Source organism: Dipodomys spectabilis, unplaced genomic scaffold (genome assembly GCF_019054845.1).
Source record: "Dipodomys spectabilis isolate Male_0828 unplaced genomic scaffold, ASM1905484v1 ptg000424l, whole genome shotgun sequence".
Taxonomy (NCBI): domain Eukaryota; kingdom Metazoa; phylum Chordata; class Mammalia; order Rodentia; family Heteromyidae; genus Dipodomys; species Dipodomys spectabilis.
The window spans coordinates 1,181,317-1,201,438 of NW_024871101.1; the positions used below are offsets into that span (position 1 = coordinate 1,181,317).

Sequence of the window (20,122 nt, forward strand, 5' to 3'; positions counted from 1 at the left end):
TGCTAATGCTTTGCTCAGCCTTCCACACACAGTCATGGGTATTAGGTGATTTTTCAATCATATGTGTGTGTATATATATATATATATATATATATATATATGTATATATATGTATATATATATATATATAAAATATAGTGATGTGTTTAAATCAAGTTAAAGATATATATCAACTCAAACATTTACCATTTGCTTATGATGGAAACTCACAATCTTTTATGTTTTTCAAATACACAGTATCTCATTGTTATCCATAATCACCTTACTTTGCAATAGCATACTAGAACTTCTTATTACTACTGACTTGAACTTGATTACTTATTCACCAACATTTCTCCCCTCACCAGACTCTCATAATCACCATTCCACCCTTATCTTCCAGATTAACTTTTACATATTCTACATAAAAGCTTTTCCTTTTAACATCATGTAATTGACTATTCTCTTTTTAAATACTAGCAATGCTAAGATTTAGTCATTTGATTTGGTTTCAATAAAACAGCTCTTAGTTTTCTGTTCTCTATTTGATGCATTTCTGTTCTTATTTTTGTTACTCACTTCCTATTGCTAACTTTGTATTTGGTTTAGTTATTTTTGTGGTTACTTGCGGCGTAACATTTTTTTAGACTTACCTCCACAGAATGAGTTTTCCTACACAGTATAGATTTCACTGTGTTGTATTCTCATTGTGGCTTGCTTGAAGATTTTTAATCAAAAATCATATTTTCTGCCATTCCTGGGGCTTGAATTCAGGGCCTAGGCACTGTCCTTGAGTTTTTGGTCAAGGCTAGCACTCAACCAATTGAGCCACAGCACCACTTCTGGCATTTTTTTATGTATGTGACACTGAGGAATCAAACCCAGGGCTTTATACATGCTAGCAAGCACTCTACCACTAAGCCACATTCCCAGCCCTCAGAAATCATTTTAATCAAGATGCATTGTACTTATAAACTGACATGTTGAAGTGGAACTCATTTGTAAAATTACTTGAAATAATAAAAATTACATAAATTGAAAAAAATACCAGTTCCAACATTTGAGTGGTTAATTAGAGATAAGAGTCTCATGGATTTTACTGCTTGGGCTGCCTTTGAATCATGATCCTCAGATATCAGCCTCCTGAGTAGGATTATAGGTGTGAGACACTGGAGCCTAGACACAGTCTTTATTTTAGCATTTTTATTTGCATATATAATTGTACAAAATAGTTGGTTTCATTGTGACCTTTTTTTGGTCAGTCCTGGGGCTTGAACTCAGGGCCTAGGTGCTGTCTCTGAGTATTCTTGCACAAGCTAGCATTCTACCTCTTGAACCGCAGCTCCACCTCTGGCTTTTTGATGGTTAATAGGAGATAAGAGTGTCATGGACTTTCCTGCCTGGGCTGGCTTTGAACTGCAATCCTCAGATACCAGCCTTCTGAGTAGCTAGGATTACAGGCATGAGACACTTGTGACCACCTTATTGTGACATTTTTATACATGCCTATAATGTATATTGATTATATTTATCCCATTATTCCTTTACCCTAGTCCCCTTTCTCTTCCTAAATAGCCCTCTTCTACTTGTATGCTTTAAAAAAGAATCCAAATTCCACTTATGAGATAAAATGTGGAATTCATTTTTCTTTTTTAATGTTTTTTATTGTAAAAAAATAGTATATAGAGGGGATACAGTTATATGAGTAAGGCAATGAGTACATTTCCTATAGAGCATTGTCACCTCCTCCTTTGTTTTTCCCCCACCATCCCTTCCCTCCTCCCCTCCCCCAAGTTGTAAAGTTTGTTTTCAACATAGTGTCTTGTACATGTCTTTGTTATAATAGGTCAACCTGTATCCTTGTTTCAGTATTTTGTTATTTCTCTTCCCCTCCCCAAATTAGAAAAATGTATATACAAGATGCGGGGCACCGATTTGAATACAAGAGAAACAAAAAAAATCACATAGTACATTTTAGATACATTAAAAACAATAGCAAGAAAGAAAAATAAGTTGTGTCCCTATCTTGGGATTCATTTTTGTAAGTGCCATTGTTTTAAAACAACAGAAAGCCACAGGGGCTGGAAACACATTATATCTGGAGATAAAGCTGAACAAAAATACCAGTAGTGGAAGATGGAGCAGAAATACACTCTGCACCTATTTTACCATGTTCCCAAAATGATCAGTTATAGTGACAGATATGAAGGTATTAAAGCTCATAGAAAGATACCTAGAGTAAGAAAAGTGAGACAAAATATACCTTTATTTACCTTGCTTTTTCCTTACCCTATTAGCTTCATGTTCATTTTTTATAGAGATAAACAGTATTATATAGAAATTTGGTGAGATTGGACCTAGTATATTCTCAACATTTAGACCAAATGATCAGTTATTTGGTCTAGTGAAATCACTTTTTCTGGAAAACCTCTGAAATACATTTCTTTCATGTCCTATGAAGGCAGCCATTTTCCTTCTCACAGAGGGTCTTAAAAGTAGCCATGTGCTGATACCCATCTACAAAACAAGCCTCTAGAGCTCAGGAAAATGAGCTTCTCTTCTAGCCATAAAGTATGTTTTCTTCCTGAAAGAAAATACTTCAGTGTATGAATCAAAAACATTTTCATGGAAATTATGCAAAAGTAAATCCCTTCAAAGACTAATTTATTCCTGTTTATGAAGATGCATTTCCGCTTTCATTTTGCTCATTACAGTTTTAAGGATTCTTTTGAGAAAAAATAATTCTTTTGAAATTACTCTCTATCTTAATTCTTACTGTTATTTTCGTAATCTACATTCTTATCACCTTAAACTTGCATTACTGATAGGTCCTCCAAAGGAGCATTCCACCTCTTGTTTTGTCCTTTACAGCAATGCATTCTGGACACATTCATTTCAGTGATCTTTCAGGGAGTATGAGAAAGAGGTTGGACTCTAGAAGCAAACAGACTTGGTTCTGAGTCTTTTCATCCCCACTTACTTGTTTTATGTATGATCTTAGATACTTAATTAGCTTTATGTATTTAAATTTGCTCTTGCAATGATGGGAGATAATAATCATTCCTTCTCCACAGGATTGTGTAAAGAATTAAAAAAGGTTGATCGCTTAAATCACTTTGAATGGTGAGAGTATATACAAAATATTTAAAAAATAGTAATTTTCATTTCCTTCCCTTGACTCTGCTCCAAACTCATCAGTAACTTTCTGCATTCCATGGCTTCCATACTTCAAGAGCTTCTTCGTGTATTTCCATCCTCAAAGCTTCCTTAATGCTGCTTCCTAACATGCTTCAAAGTTTTGTGCTATTACACAAACAGCACGTGTTTATAGTCCATTTGTGTCCTTGGCAATATATTTTTCTCTCTCCTAAAATTAATTGCCTTCTTCTATTTAAACTTGTTGAACTTTAGACACTTAGATGTCTTGTCATAGCTTTACTATGTTTGCTTACATTGTGTACATTTTCTTTAATATATCAATGTGTTTAAATAATCAGTTTTTAAAACTTAGTTACCTACTTTAGCCTCATTTTAAGCAGTAATATTCATGAAATCACAGATTTGAGTTGCGAATTTTGTTATATTTTAAAGCTTTAAAATGTATACTATTTAATTTTTTAAGTTATTCATTCTTTTTTATTGTCTTCTTTTGTTGTTGTTGTTGTTGTTGCCAATGATGATGCTTGAACTCAGGGTCTAGGTGCTGTCTCTGAGCTTTTTTTTGCTTAAGGTTAGTACTCTACCACTCAAGCCACAACTCCACTTCTGGCTTTTTCTTCTTTTGAGTAGTTTATTGGAAATAAATCTCATGGACTTTCCTGCATGGGCTGCCATTAAACTACGGTCCTCAAATCTCATTCTCCTGAGTAGCTAGGATTAGAGGCTAGAGCTTTACCAGCTCTCATTGTTTGTACTGCCTAAAATACAAAAGCCCTGAATGAATCCAAGAGGACGTGTTCTACTCATTATGAGGCATTACTTATAAACTGAAATCAGCCTACTAAACAGGGAAGGATCAGCAGATTTCCTGAACAGATTTAGCCCACAGTGCATTTGCTTTAACTTCCACATACAAATATACAATGGAATTCTATGCCTCAGTCAGAAAGAATGACATTGCCTCATTTGTTAGGAAATGGAAAGACTTGGAAAAAATTATATTAAGTCAAGTAAGCCAGGCCCAAAGAAACATAGGTCTCATGGTTTCCCTTGTTTGCAATGACTAGTGCATGTCTAGGACAAGCAGAGAAGGTCAAAGGCTATGTACACATGACCACATGACATAATGTTAAGCCAAAATCTACCCCAAGACAGGTACACAAGTGGGTTTTTTTTTCTTGCTAGTGTTTTTAATGTACTTACAATGCACTATGTGAGTCTTTTGTTTCTTTTGTATGTTCTTCCCCCACAGTATAACCCTTGTTCTCACTGGATTTGCTGCTGGTGTTCTGCACCTTGTGTATACATTTTTGTAATTTGGGGAGGGGAAGGGATATTGGGGAATGCTTAAATGGGGATGCAGGCTGACCTACTGTGATGACAAGATGTACAGGACACTATGTTGAAAACAAACTTTACAATGTTGGGATGGGGGGGCGGGAGGAATTGGGGAGGTGGGGAGGGAAGTGATGGTAGGGGGAAAACAAAGGAGGAGGTAACAATGCTTGCTACGAAATGTACTCATTACCCTACTCATGTAACTGTAACTTTTCTGTACATTTTTACAATAAATATATAAAAAACATAAAAAATCACACACAATGTCAAGCTTTTTAGTTATTTTATGAATTGCCAACTTATAGGCTCTTGGAGGAGAAGGAATTATTTTATGCTTCTGAATCCCACTCTCCCACTCACCATTGAAAAAACTACTTATTTAAGATGGTTTGTTATTTGTTGAATGATTAATTCCAAAAAATGCAAAGGAATGCTCTGTGGACAGAATCAGAAATAGATGATTCTTGAAGAGAGCTTAGCTAAAACCATTCATGCTCAATGTTTTTAATATGAAAATACTTAAGGTCATTGTTCCTCTATTTTTACTTTTTGTTCTATAAGGCATGATGGCAGTTTAAAAGGATGTATATTATAGCAAAGCAATAAAAATTAAAGATAAATGTAAAATAATAAAAAGATGGGAAATAACAAAAATTGAGCTGTGAAAAATGTTCATCTAAAAACAGCATGTCATAATGTATAATTATGCACTTGTTACCAGTGTACACTTAATTGATTCCAGGTTTCCTGCAGACCTTATAAAAAGAGACACATGACCAATTATTGTCAGAATTCATGACATTTAGGAACAAACCAGTTCCTCAAGAAAAGTAGATTTTCCTAATATTAGGATTAGCTAAGTCCTTCTAGAAAATAAAATAGTCATGAATAACGTTCCCCCCAAATAGCTATCATTACTCATCTAATGCTACTGTCACAGAGACCAAAGGTCTTTGAAGCACAAAATTATAAGATTTCTCCAGCTTAGGACATATTTGACCCATCAGATAAACTGAAGGAATATGTAGGAAGAAGGGAAGAATTTTTTAAAAAGAAAAAAGAAGAGAAAACTTCAAGTCTATGGCCAAAAAAGATAGCTACAGTAATTTTACACACATGACTAGAATATTTGTAACTTGATTCAAGATGATCATGATAGGTAGATCATTATTCATACCCAACAACCAGAAAACTTCCTTTTAAAAGTTAATTTGAGATGATAATTACGATTATCATTGCTAACTTGAGATAATTGCTAAATTATTTTATTCATGGTCTTGTTCCTACTAAATAAAATGCAAATTTTCCTGAGTTGAATGTCTTATTTTTTTTTTTTTACCTGAATTGAGTCTGTGACTTCTGATCTCTTGTTTTGCTTATTAGGGTCAATGACAGGAAAAACTACTAGCACTCAGGACAGAAATTATATAAGAAATGTGAGAATGTCATCTGAAATGAAGATGGGTTGTGATCATGATGGCCAATTGTCAGGAAAGGGTTTCTTTTCTCCCTCTATCCCAGATTTTGGCTTTTGAGTTCAACAGGTGTGGAACTTTATTAGTTCAGGAAAAATATCCTAGAAAAAGTGGCTCGCAAAACCAAACTCACAAGGGATGGACTTATATCTTAAAGCCAATTTAGTAATTTATAGTGAAGAACAGAATTGCCAAATGGACTGAGATATGTTGGCCTGTCAGTGTATTCTTTTTTTCAGTAGGGATGCCAAGTCAGAAAAGTAAATGAACAACAGATAATCTGTGAAATCATAATTAGGACTTTGAACTACAAGGTCAGACCTGTTTTATCTGACATACATGAGTGGGAATGAGGACCCTCTCCCTTTGCAAGTCCTTACAAGTCATGGTCTTATCATCAGTCACCAAGCTCTTAGTATCCAACGTGGAAAACTTTTCTTTTCCAAGCCTTGATATCCTTATGATTTGTGTTGGATAACCCTGTGTGTTGGACATGGCTCCTAGCAGTCAAATTGTTCTGGTTTTATAAATTAGCTTATTGCAAGATGAGGTAGCTGAAGATTCAGGTTGCCTTCCTACAAGGCAGGTTCCACTTCTTTTTTTGTTATTCCTTTTTTTTTTTTTGTCAGTCATGGCGCCTGAACTCTGGGCCTGGGCTCTGTCCCTCAGGTCTTCAGCTCAAGGCTAGCACTCTACCACTTGAGCCACAGCACCACTTCCCGCTTTTTCTGCTTATGTGGTGTGGAACCCAGTGCCTCATGCATACAATGCAAGCACTTTACCATTGAGTCACCTTCCTAACCCCTTTTCGTTTTTCTTATCTGTGAATCGAAATGACCTAATCTGCAATAATTTATTTTCTTCTCCTTTACTGTTGTTATTACACAGAAGGCTCTTTGCATCTCCAGGCCTTTGGTTCTGAGTATGGTTGGTTCCCTTATATGTTTATAGTGGTTTGTGCTGTTTTGTAAGCCTTATTTCTCAGAATTACAGTAGACTTCAAGTGTGTGATATTTATTTGTACACTTTAAAAGACCCTAAGTGTAGATATTATACATAATGATCAAAATCTTAATACACAGGTGTGAAACTTCACAGTCAATACTGTTAATTTGTTTACTGATAAATTCTTTTAATAAATATTTATTTGCTCATTCCTTTAATTTTTAATTCAATAAGCATTTATGAAAATCAGTTGCATTGGACTTATCAGAAATACAGAGATGAATCAGACATGGCATTTACTCTTAAGCTGTTTGCAGTCTACTAAATGGATAATAAATGTACAAAACCAGCTAAACTGCATTACATTGTGAGAGATGAAGTGAAGGGTACTGAGAGAATAGTATTCTGGATTAAGTGAACAGCTAAAAAAAGGTAGCACTGCTGTTCTTACTTCTGACATATACTTTCAAGATTTCCTCAGACTCCTCCCCAGGATTGGAGAAGCAGCAGGTTTCCTGTTCTTAGGTAAGCACTCTTTAGTTTTTGTTTGAAAAATCTCATCTTACCATAGAACCTACTTGAATGTAGTAGACAAGCATGGAGTTGTGGTGGAAGGAAATAAGGTGGGGAACAGTGATGAAGGCTGGCATTTGTTTGTGCATAGATCTTTTTTTATTATTCCCTCCTCTTTGAATTTCTCTGCACCAATGAAATAAATAGGAAACAAAATTTGACTAGCGTCATTTGCTAAAGGGACTTACCTTCAGGCCGTGCAAATAAGGTTTTTGTGGTGAGACCCGAAATGTACTCAACTTCCTCTTTCAACACCGAATTTTCAGCAAGATATATGCATGCCATGCAGAGTTAAGCTTTTTTACAACTAGCTGCTTGCAAAGAAACAAGAGTACTTATCCCGGCTGACTACAAGGGTAAGTTAGAACCTAGCACCTGGGGATTAGAGATTCCATGTGAAGGACTGGTGGTAGCACAGAAATCAGAATAGAAACTAATGTTGGGTCAGTGTCTGAATCAAAATTGTCAGCAGGAGTGAAGGTGAGTCTGAAGAGAGCCCCAGATTAAGGTTAACACCATCAGCTACCATAGTTACATCAGGAACCCTAAGGCTGTGGTGTTTCTCACACTTTGCAAAGGTCTCTTTGTAGAATGGAACCAGGAAAGATGCCAGCAAGTGGTGAGCAAGGTATTGTGCCCATTGAGACTTATTGAGACATTTTGACATGCCTAGACAATAAAAGGGGGATTTGAATAAAAGAGGATTAAGTGCAGTTTATTTAGTTGCAAAAGAAGTGTTTTCATGACTAAGGTCCTTGATTCAGTAACATTAGCTTGTAGTGATACTGAGACAAGTAATAATTTCTTCTAGGAAAAAAGAAAGAGATGTTTGGAGGGGAAAGGCATGTAGAGGTGCAGAACCTTCAAGGTGAAGACAATTATAAATACCCAGCTAGTTAGCTACTGAGCTACAGCAAGGACATGTATCATTAATATCATCTTCTCTTTACACGAGAGGAAGAGCAAACTGCACCTTCAAGACAATACTATAAATACATGTGTGTTTCTGATGGGTTTTAGGTTAGGAAAAGAGAAAATGTACCAAAATATTTCAGAATGTGCTCAGAGGGGTTCCTTGTTCCTTTAAAATGGTACTTTCTGTCACAGTTCCAACCCTACTGGATAGTAGAACCCCAAAGAAGAAGGATTTATCATTTCATTGATTATTGTTATTGTCTTGGGTGGTAGAGCTTTTCTGGTTTTGAGATAACATGACTGACTCAGAAAGAAGTTTCTAGTTAAGGAGTGCCTCAGGGCAGATACTGACTTCCTACCTGAAGTCAGTTGACAGTAGGATCCCACTAGATAAAAGGATAGTGGAGGGGCTGGGAAGGTGGCTCAGTGGTAGAGAGCTTGCTTTGCTTTGCATGCATGAGGCCCTGGGTTCGATTCCTCAGCACCCCATAAGCAAAAAGAAAAAAGCCAGAAGTGGAGCTGTGGCTCAAGTGGTAGAGCACTAGCCTTGAGCTGAAGAGCTGAGGGACAGTGCCCAGGCCCAGAGTTCAGGCCCCATGACTGGAATCCCTCCCCAAAAAATAAAAAGATAGCGGACATGTACTTGTTTTATTTTGTAGGGATTAATTTGAGTTTCTAAAACCCTACAAGTGTGGAGATTTTTTTTTAATTTGTTCAAATGGATGTATGGAGTCACTATTTCTACTAGTTGGGAAATTTAGGCATCCTAAAATACAGCAAAATCATTCATGGCTAAAGCAGGTATTATTGTTATTGAGGTTTCAAATCTCCCATCCTCAACTGAGAATCAGGTCAGAACTTTGGGCTAATTGTGGTTTTCCATGAGTTGTGTTGAACACTGGTCTGTTTTTGGACATTTGAGGTTCCTTTTTGGGCCCAGCTAGGAAAGTTGTTTAGTTCAAGTGGTACAGGCAGTGGGGGAGCATGACTTCAGATGGACAGTTACATTTTAGGCAGTTTGAGGTTACTGGATAGCTATGCTTATGATAACTCTATTGAGACGTTTTGAGGCTGACCAGTCTATAATTCTAGTCAAATCTCTAGAGAGAAGGACAGAGATATTTGTTGTAAAAATCTGATGTCATAAAGATCATAACAACCAGAGTAATGGAATGCAGGGGGATGGTCTATATTTTATTTTAAATTTTTTTGCAAAAAATTTTAATTATATATTGGATCATATTATGTTCTTTTTGTTCTCACCTATTATCAACTCAAATGCTTCACAATCAGAATGATGAAATAGATCAGCATAGAAGAAATTAAGAAGCTGGAGTTTTAGTTAACATCCTAGCAATATCTCATTTGTGGTCTTGTTTTATTTATATGAGGCTTAGTTATCTCACTCATAACAATGAAAAAGGGTTTGAAATAGATGGTCTTGGCAATAAAATTGCATGATTCTAGGAATCATAGGAATAGTTATATGTCATGAGATGCCACATAGTAGAGCCATAGTGGAGAACTATGGAGTAGAGTGTACCTTGTGGAATGTAGCACAGGTCTGTAAAAGAACCCTGTAATCTTTCCTAGTGGCTGCAACATTTTTCTTTCAGATGGACTTATCATAGAGCTTCAACTTTTGGACCACAGACAAGTGTTTTCATTTTTAAAAATGAAATAACTATCATTTTTTCAAAGAAAATACTATGAATAGCCAGGTGCCGGTGGCTCACGCCTGTAATTCTAGCTACTCAGGATGCTGAGATTTGAGGATCACGGTTCAAAACCACCCCAGGCAGGAAAGACTGTGAAACTCCTATCTCCAACAAACCACTAGAAAAACCAGAAGTGGTGCTGTAGCTCAAGTGGTAGAGCGCTCACCTTGAGCTGAAGAGCTGAGGGACAGCACCCAGGCCAGAGTTCAAGCCCCTCAACCGACAAAAAAAAAAAAAAAAGAAAAAAAGAAAATACTATGAAGTACAAACAAAAGATAAGGAAAGAGCTCTGAAAAAGGATTTTCACACTACACGGTCACTCATTTAGCATTTTTAAATCTTTTCAAGCCATGATTCCCCTGGAGTAACATAAAAATTTCGCTACAAGGTTGCTGTGGATTTGCTTGCCTAGGAACCAGCCCTTGGACTCATAGAAAAACCTACTTCATTACATTAAACTTTTCCATGTTCCATGTGCCAAAAAACCAAGGAGATTTTATAAGTCTCTATTTTCATTTTTAAATGTTTTTTTATCGTGAAAACACTGTACAGAGGGGTTATAATCACATGAGCAAGGAAATGAGTACATTTCTTATCAAGCATTGTAGCCTCCTCCTTTGTTTCCCCCACCATCCCTTCCCTCTCACCTCCACAACTACATTCCCCTCCCCATACCCCCCCCCCCCCGCCTAAATTGTAAAGTTTGTTTTTCAACATAGTGTCTTGTACATCTCATTGTTGCAATGGGTCAACCTGTATCCCTATTTAAAGAATTTTTTCCCTTTCCCTCCCCAAATTATACCAAATCAAATACAGTGAGAACAGGGGTTATACCGTGGGGGAGGGACATACAAAGCAACAAAAAATCATGTGGTACCTTATAAATACATTAGAAACAATAGCAAGAAAGGAAAAAAAACTTGTGTCCTTATCGTGGGGTTCATTTCGCTTAACATCATTTTATCTGACCTTTCCTGCTTGTCTCAGATATATACTAGTTATTGCAAATAAGGGAAACCATGGGACATATGTTTCTTTGCACCTGGCTTACTTCACTTAATATAATTTTTTCCAAGTCTTTCCATTTCCTGACAAATGGGGCAATGTCATTCTTTCTGATGGAGGTATAGAATTCCATTGTGTATAGATACCACATTTTCTTAATCCATTCATCTACTGGATGAATGGACATCTAAGTTGTTTCTATTATCTTAGCTATGGAGAATAATGCTGCATTAAACATAGGTGTGCTGATAGCTTTAGTATGGTCCATTTTCAGCAGTTTATCTTACAGGGATAATAATTTGTTTCTCTTTTAACATATATTTATTATAGTAATGTGTATATATTTTTGAGTAATAAATGTTTCTCATCTATTAAGTTTAAGAATTACTCTTCTAGACCAAGCCATCTCTTGTAAGTGGTTTTTATTTTGTGTGTGTGTGGGAGAGGGAGGCTGATATTAAAGTTCCAGAAAAGTATAGGATCCGATCAAAGAACTTGAGAGAAGACTATACAGGAGCAAATGAACTTAATAGTTAATGTTTATTGTGTACTGGACATGAAGATTAGTACATACCTTTTCAATGTACCCTTTCTAACTATATGTCAGCAACTATTGTCCTGCTTTTATCAATGGGGAAACAAACAACAATATGAAGTGAATTATTCTATGCTAGTGAGCCAATAAATAAGTAATGATATAATTCCAAATCTGCTCAACAATCATGATACTTTCCATTCTATCTATAAAATGCTGCTCTACAGGCGAATATGATGTCTAATTAGGTTTACTTCCTAAGTAAGAATCCAATAGAAAATATGAAAGGTCAAATTCAAAACTAGTTTATGAATAGTCTAATTGCTTTAATTAATATTAAGCAAATAAATAGTTTTCACTCCTTTAATTAGTGGAGACACATACCTAGAGTGGCAGAATACATCCAAATCTCTGTTTCTTATGTCAAGAAGGGTTATTTTGGGAGGAGGCAACCATGCTTGATAAGAAATGTACTCATTACCTTGCTCATGTAATTGTAACCCCTGTGTATGGTATTTTCACAATAAAAAAAGAAAAAAAGAAGGGTTATTTTGGAGTTGATTTGAGTTAATTCAGGAAATGAAAACTCTTTTTTTTTTGCCGGTTGTGGGGCCTGAACTCTGGGCCTGGGCGCTGTCCCTCTGCTCTTCAGTTCAAGGCTAGTGCTCTACAACTTGAGCCACAGCGCCACTTCCGGCTTTTTTCTTTTTGCTTATGTGGTGCTGAGGCAAGCGCTCTACCACTGAGCCATCTTCCCAGCCCCACCTCATCAAATTTTGTTCTACATGTAACTTTTCCTGCAAGATGTCAAACTTGCAGGCTTACTCTAACATCTGAGAAAAGCTGAGAAATAATTCTGATAAACATGTTTGTTTAGTGGTACTCTTGACATACTGGTGAAGATGAAAAGAGGAGGTTGGGGGGGGGGTGTTAAAAGTTGTTAGTAGAGAAAGAAGGTTCATTTTAATTCCTGGAAGCCACATTGCAACCTCTGCAGCTTACTTACTTAATTTGCTAACCTAACAGGAAATGGGACTACTTCTTTGAGTGATAATTTCTTCATCTGTAAATTAGAGATAATATCCTGAGCTGATTATTCATAATATATCTTTGTATTCATGATTGATAGCAATTGTACACACATTTATAATGATTTGAGAAGTATAATCCAGAATGTGAATGCTGAGGTGACAGGGGCTGCATTAGGAATGGCAGTGATAGTTCTGGCTGCATTACAGGCAGGAGGTGAGAGAGGCAATATCCATACAATCATGATGAGTTAGAGCTGGAAAACAGTGAAAGGTCATTGTCTTATCTAAGTAATGAATAAAATGAAATGCATAGGAAGGAATGGGTTTATCACAGAGTTAGCATTTGACTGTGAGAATCCAAGTTTCTGATATCCAAGCCCAGTAATTACAAAAATATGTTCAACCATTCTACAGTCTTTCTTGCCATACAAGTGTTGCCTAATTCATCTCACCTCTGTTGTTTATAAAATGTCCTATCACTTCTATCTACAGATCTGTTTTGATTTCAGTTGACAGTCAAAACTTCACATAAAGATCTTCAGTTTTGATATAACCCCACTCTGACACCTGCTGGGCTGTTATTTTCATATAAGCACAGTAAATATACATAAAAGTGCTAGAACTAACACTAAAAGCAATAGTTTCTTCACCTTTTAGGAACAGTATTAGTCATGGAGATGTCATTTTAAAGTACTTCCTTTCTTCTTGCAAAAAAGTTGTTTGGATAAGAAGAGTGCCAAGTTTCTCTATTTTGTTAAGAAACTTGTAACAACAAATATTATACTCTTTGACATTAGAAAAGTCACTTAATCCTGCTACAAGTTTGCTTTCTGGTCTATAAAATGATCTAATAATAATGATAGTAATAATAACTCAGTTCTTACAAGAATTAGAAGATCTTACCTTGTTTTCCTCAGGTGCAAAGAAATATTATTGTTCTTTTCTGGGACAGAAGCTCACAGGAGTGATATAAGAAGTGAAATTGCCTGTTAATTGGTGGCTGTTCTCCATAGTTGCAACTTTACAAACTTAAGTGTATCAATTGAGTCTCTACTGCATAACTAGACTTTTGTGAGGCAGAGTAAAGGATCTAACCATCTAAGATATAGAGTCTTCCTTCAGAGATACTATATTATCCTAGTGAAGCTTATACATTTATTAAAAGTTTGGAAAGTGAGATCAGAGTAAGATTGTTTGAAATGTAATTCAAGCCACACTTTGAAAATGAAACTAAACACTGCTTCACTAAGTAGATTATAACTCTGTGCTGGTCATTTCCCTGTTGGCAGACACTTCTTTCTAGAAAAAAAAAAAAGTCTTCATTGTCATATTTGGGAAAGGTAGCATATTATCCTGCATAGATGACAACAGACTGGAGATGCCTTACTTCCATAAGAGGCATTAGAAAGTCTCATTTCTGTCTTGATAGCTTACAACCAGTGAACTAAAGACTGAGGTGAACTTGGAGAAATAGGCATGCATTGGAATGGATATTACATGAGGAAAGGCAATCAGTAAAGTAGCATAAACAATTATCGAGAAAAAAACAATTATTATTTAGATTTTTTAAGTAGAGGAAGAAGATGCCAAAGGGCTAAAATAAGTTGTAGAACAGACAGAAAAATTATTTGTGGGAGAAAAGTGACTTGATACCAAAGATTTCACTGAGACTGGAGGAGATATGATATGGGAATAAAAGAGTATATAATCTATGAAAGGAGGTCATGGGAGAAATAAGAGGAGTAAGGAAGTTATCTGAAGAAACAGAAAGAGAAGTTGCATTTGGGAGTATGCATTGGACAATAACCAAGATCGAATGTTCGGAGCTGACAATGAATAGAGCTGAACAACTTCTCACTCAATAATCACAGTGTTCTCTGTGAGGTAAGGGTTGGGATATATTGAGAGAAACAGGAGTAAGCCTTTGTAGCTTTGTAAAGGTGCTAAAAAGCCAGCAGGGGAAAAGGAGAATCAGATTCATGGCAAAAGCATCTGGAGAAAACAATCAGGCTAGAGATTATTGATTTCTATTTGTATCATTCCAAGTAAACTTTGTATTTTAAGTTGAGCCACAGACTTTCTTGCCCAGCTGGCTTTGAACCCTGATCCTCAGATCTCAGCTTCCTGAGTAGCTAGGATTACAGATGTGAACCATCAGCACCCAGCTTAGCATATTGTTTTATAAATGAAATTATTTTTAAGCCCTCAGTTTTAAAAATTGGCCAATTTACCAGCTGACTTTCAGTTTAAAATTTATTGTCATATCAAGTTCACATCTCATTCTTTATCATCTCGACTATTGCAGTAGGAGGGTGAACAACTACCTATTCAATTGCCTTGGACTATTATGTTTTGAACACTGAGACACCCTCAACCCCAGCAGACTTAAACTATTGATTACACTACTTATTCCTAAATTATTTGGATTGTCTGTGTTCCATCATTCTAGTCTATATACAACAGTTGCCACAGTGATCTTTTTAAAGCTCAAGTATGGTAATATCGTATGTTTTCTCAGAATCTTTCAATGACTCTGTATGAAGTGCATTCAAAAGTTTTTCATGGTCTGGTATCAATTACTTTTACAATGTCTTCCTCCTTCACACTCTGCCTCTCTCACTTCGTAGTCAACCCTTTCTACTATTTAACCCTATTCATCAACTGGAATAAAACCTCCTGCGATTCCATTGCATTAAGTTATTCATTTTATAGTTTGGGATCATTGAATATTATTCATTCATGCCTGTATCCCCTTCCCATCTTTTCCTCTCCTGTATCCATCCCACTCATACAGCTGTTGATTGAAAACTGACATCTTTCAAGTGATACTTCGAATCCACTTCTGTGCTTTATTTTGTTTCCACAGAAACTTCTTTGGAAATAACTATGGAGTTGCTGTGAGGATGAAGGACATTATATATTTAGCTTATAAATAAAATGTTATTCTCATTAACGGCAATATTTATGTTAGACATAGTATAGGGGATGCACTTAAGAAGGTAAAACGGGAGTGCAGGCAGACTAGTGTAATAGAGGTTGTAGTAGTGAAAAGGATGATGACAGTAGCCTAAATTATGATGGTGACAAGAGGTAGGCATGGATTAAAAGAAACTTTTAGGAGGATAAATCACCTAGTTTCTGAAGGAATATATGGGGAAGTATAGTGGCAAGGGTTAGCATGACTCTCCAATCTCCAGCTGAAGTGTTGTGGGAGAGAGCTATAATGTTGATTGGAAAAAGGAAGCACAGACTGAGAAGTAAGTCACCTATTTCACATCTTTTTATGAGTAAGGGACCAAAGATATATAGCTAGATTGAAAAGGAAAAAGATTAGTAAGAGGAGGAAGGCAAACCATCCGGAAACAGATAGGGAGATCAAAAGAGAGCTAGCAGGGGGAGGGAGAGAGATATTTTGCACTTTCCTGTGAGGGGAATCCTATGTTGAGCTCCTGTCTTAAATTTGAGAGTGATACAAATTGTTCACAGGAACCTAAATACTCTAAGACAGTCTACCCCAACCCACAATAAATTCCCCCTGCCTCTCCCTTGCATGGGGATTTTACAATTATTGTCACCAAGAAGATTCAGGGAAACACTCTTGTTACCTTCCCCTCATTCTATAGAAGAGAAGAGGCTTTGTAAAACAGGTCCCTTATGACAGTCTCTAAGCTTACAATAAACTGCAAATTTCAGAGACAATAAACCCATAAGATAAATGAAGGAATAACAGGACTTTTCACCCTAATTGGGCACTGATATTCAACATAAAAGTGTGAACAATATATATCTTATTAGTAAGTGAAACTTTCTACACCAGTGAAGTAAAAGCAAATAGCTGTGTTTGTTAAGTGCAAAAGTGGAAGTGTGATTTCAGTGGGTGTGAGTTGTTCTTTGTTCTGGAACACATAATACACTTACATTTGTATCTTCCTTTGCTCCCTCTCAGCCTCTGTATGTTTGATAGGTGATAGCAATACCAAAGTCAAAGTGGGTAGTGGAGTAGGAGTCTGGCCTGTATGAGGACAAATACTTAGTTCTATCCTAACAACCAAATTAGAGCAAACCCATTATCAGATCATGACTTCTACTGTGGGATTTGAAAGGCTCTAACATAATGTGTGCTTTGCATGTCATAACAAATGTGTGGAACCATGACCAAAATACATGAGGTAATAACTTAAGGTGGAAAATTTATTTTTGCTCTCAGTTTCAGAAGATTCAGTTCATATGGCCAGGAAGGTATGGCAGGTTCCATAGTAGTTAACAGAAAACAGAGTTGGGGGGAGAGGCCAAGGATGAGATACCCCCTAAGATAAATACTTCCTCTACCTATGCTCCACCTCTTAAAGTTATAGAACCTCCCAAAACAGCATGGCCAGTTGAGGACCTAGGTAAGCTTTAACATATATTTTGTAGTCAACATGTGATGGTTAGTTAAGCTAGCTGCATTCTGCTAAGTAGTTCCTACTAGGCAGGGAGCAAACAGCTTAGGGAAAATAACATAAGCTTCGGACCAAGTTTGTAAGATGGTAAATCCCATGTTCACCATTTTCTAGCTTTGTTACTCAGGCAATTTACTAAACCTCTCTGAACGTCAGTTCCTTCATTTGCATCCTGAGTGTAATGATAGTTTACTTTTAGGATGGCTGAGAGAATTAAATAAGAGAGAATAGATGAAAGCTTCATTTTCTGATAATGGGGTACATCTTCGATTACTGCATGAGGCTTTCCTGTCTTTTCACCTACGAGCATCCTTCTACTTTCTAAGTCACAACACATATATCTACAAGATGGCTATGTGACTCTTTTGGACATATGCAGATAGGTCATCAGGTAAGTAAAAGAGAAGAGGAGGAAAAATAAAAGTGCCCTTTAGAGTAACAAAAACTTTTCAAAACTAACCATTTTCTATCTGTGAATCTGCTACTGAGAGTTTTGTTTTTTTTTTTTTAATACGTCATTATGTGTTGGTGTAGGATTAGACAATATGTCACTAATAAGGAGAACCTAATATTACTACAGTGTCTTACTGTTGTAAATTTACTTAGTACAAAACAGGAAAAAACCTTGCTAGAAACCATAACAACATTTTGTCCCACCTGAGGGGGGGGAACCCTCTCATTTCCTTTTCTTTCTGAATAAAATAAGAATCATCCCTGAATTATAACAGAAATATTCTTGCACAATTTTGTTTGCAAGAAGGGTACATATGGAGATTAAGCATTTGTCTTCCATTTGAGGTCCAAGGTCTTCCGTGTCATAGACATGTAACTGTAATAAACACTAGGGGCATGACTTCTACTTATATTATATGGCAGTAGATATAGATGTTTACCAAAAGTTTTTCCCAATCTGAAAATTTCCAGAATAAAATAAAAGTCTGTTGTTCTCCTGTCATTCTTTTGTGTAGGCATCATTGCTTTCAAGGTATAATTTGAATACTCTGGGAAGACAGTTGTGGGACAATGCTGTCCTGGCTTTCTTTTCTTTTCTTTTCTTTTTGTCATGGGGCTTGAACTCTGGGCCTGGGCTCTGTCCCTCAGCTCTTCAGCTCAAGGCTAGCGTTCTGCCACTTGAGCAACAGCACCACTTCCAGTTTTCTGTCTCTCAAGGACTTACCTGCCTGCATTGGTTTTGAACCACAATCCTCATATCTCATCCTCCTGAGTACTTAGGATTACAGACGTGAACCACGGGCATCTGGCTAATGCTGTCCTTCTTTAACTGATTCACCGAATGACTTTGGATCAGTTAAGCATATCTTTCCTAAACTAATACTTCTTTATTTACAATTAAGTCCTCCTAATTCTAATAGTCTATATTTCTCAAAACATTAGCGATTTGGGTGTTGGGCTAACGAACTAGTTAACTATTATATTCTTGTTTGTGCTTTTGCTTTCAGCTAGGATCATAAATCTGCAGCTTTTCTTGATGAATATACAGAAACATTCAAGATGGAGAGTAACAGTACCAGCAATGCTGAGACTAACTGCAATATCAGGAGTATGTCATTTCAGTACACCCTCTATGCGACCACCTACATCATCATCTTCATCCCTGGTCTTCTGGCCAACAGTGCAGCCTTGTGGGTTCTCTGTCGCTTCATCGGCAAGAAAAACAAAGCCATCATTTTCATGATCAACCTCTCTGTGGCTGATCTTGCCCACGTGCTGTCCTTACCCCTCCGGATTTACTATTACATCAGCCACCACTGGCCTTTCCAGAGGGCCCTGTGCCTGCTGTGCTTCTACCTGAAGTATCTCAACATGTATGCCAGCATTTGCTTCCTGACATGCATCAGCCTTCAGAGGTGCCTCTTTCTCCTCAAGCCATTCAGAGCCAGAAACTGGAAGCGTAGGTATGATGTGGGCATCAGTGCTGCAATCTGGGTTATCGTCGGGACTGCCTGTTTGCCATTTCCCATCCTGAGAAGTGCTGGGTTAGGCAACAACAGTGACTCCTGCTTTGCTGATCTTGGTTATAAGAAAATGAATGCGGTGGTTTTGGTTCCAATGGTTACAATTGCTGAGCTAGCTGGCTTTGTGGTCCCAGTGATCATCATTGCATGTTGTACCTGGAAAACCACCATATCTTTGAGTCAGCCACCGATGGCTGGGATCAGTGAGAGGCGAAAAGCATTGCGGATGGTTTTTATGTGCGCTGCAGTCTTCTTCATTTGCTTTACTCCCTATCACATCAATTTTGTTTTTTATACCATGGTAAAGGAAACCATTATTAGTAGCTGTCCCATTGCCCAAAGCACTCTGTATTTTCATCCTTTTTGTCTGTGCCTTGCAAGCCTCTGCTGTCTTTTGGATCCAATTCTTTATTATTTCATGGCCTCAGAATTTCGTGACCAGCTATCTCGTCACAGCAGTTCTGTGACCCGTTCCCGTCTCATGAGTAAGGAGAGTGGGTCATCAATGGTTGGCTAAAGTGAAGTAACTTCAAGTATGATGTTGTTTACCTATGTTCTTTGGTTTTTCCCAAAGACCACAATTATCAGCCAATTTCTTTAACTGCACTTAGGAAACAACAGAACGAAATGTTTTCTTGTATATCAGATGTGGTCACAGGATTGTGATGGTATGGGTAGAATGAAAAATGTTAGAGAACAGGGAACATGGGACTCAGGTTTCCTCTTTAAAATTCAAGGCAATTCATCAGTTAAGAGACTTTTATTTTCTTTTTGCCTGTCCTGGAGTTTGAACTCGGGGTCTGGGTGCTGTCCCTGAGCTTCTTTTGTTCAAAGTTAGCACTCTACAGCTTGAGCCACAGTTTCATTTCCAGTTTTTTTTATTGGTAATTTTTATTGGAGGTAAGAATTTCATGGACTTTCCCACCTGAGCTGGCTTTGAACCATGATCCTCAGATCTCAGCCTCCTGAGTAGCTAATATTACAGACATGAGCCACCAAAGCCTGGCCTAAATCAATTTTTGACAGATGTT

General features: G+C 37.0%; 1 protein-coding gene across 1 annotated transcript; it reads left to right on the forward strand.

Moving 5' to 3' along the window:
- The first annotated feature begins 7,696 nt into the window (after positions 1–7,696).
- On the forward strand, positions 7,697–19,916 carry LOC122097689 (putative P2Y purinoceptor 10). Its single transcript, XM_042668297.1, has 2 exons — positions 7,697–7,825; positions 18,576–19,916. Exon 2 carries the CDS (start codon positions 18,628–18,630, stop codon positions 19,606–19,608), a length of 981 nt encoding a protein of 326 aa, XP_042524231.1. The 5' UTR covers positions 7,697–7,825; positions 18,576–18,627; the 3' UTR covers positions 19,609–19,916.
- Positions 19,917–20,122: the final 206 nt, after the last annotated feature.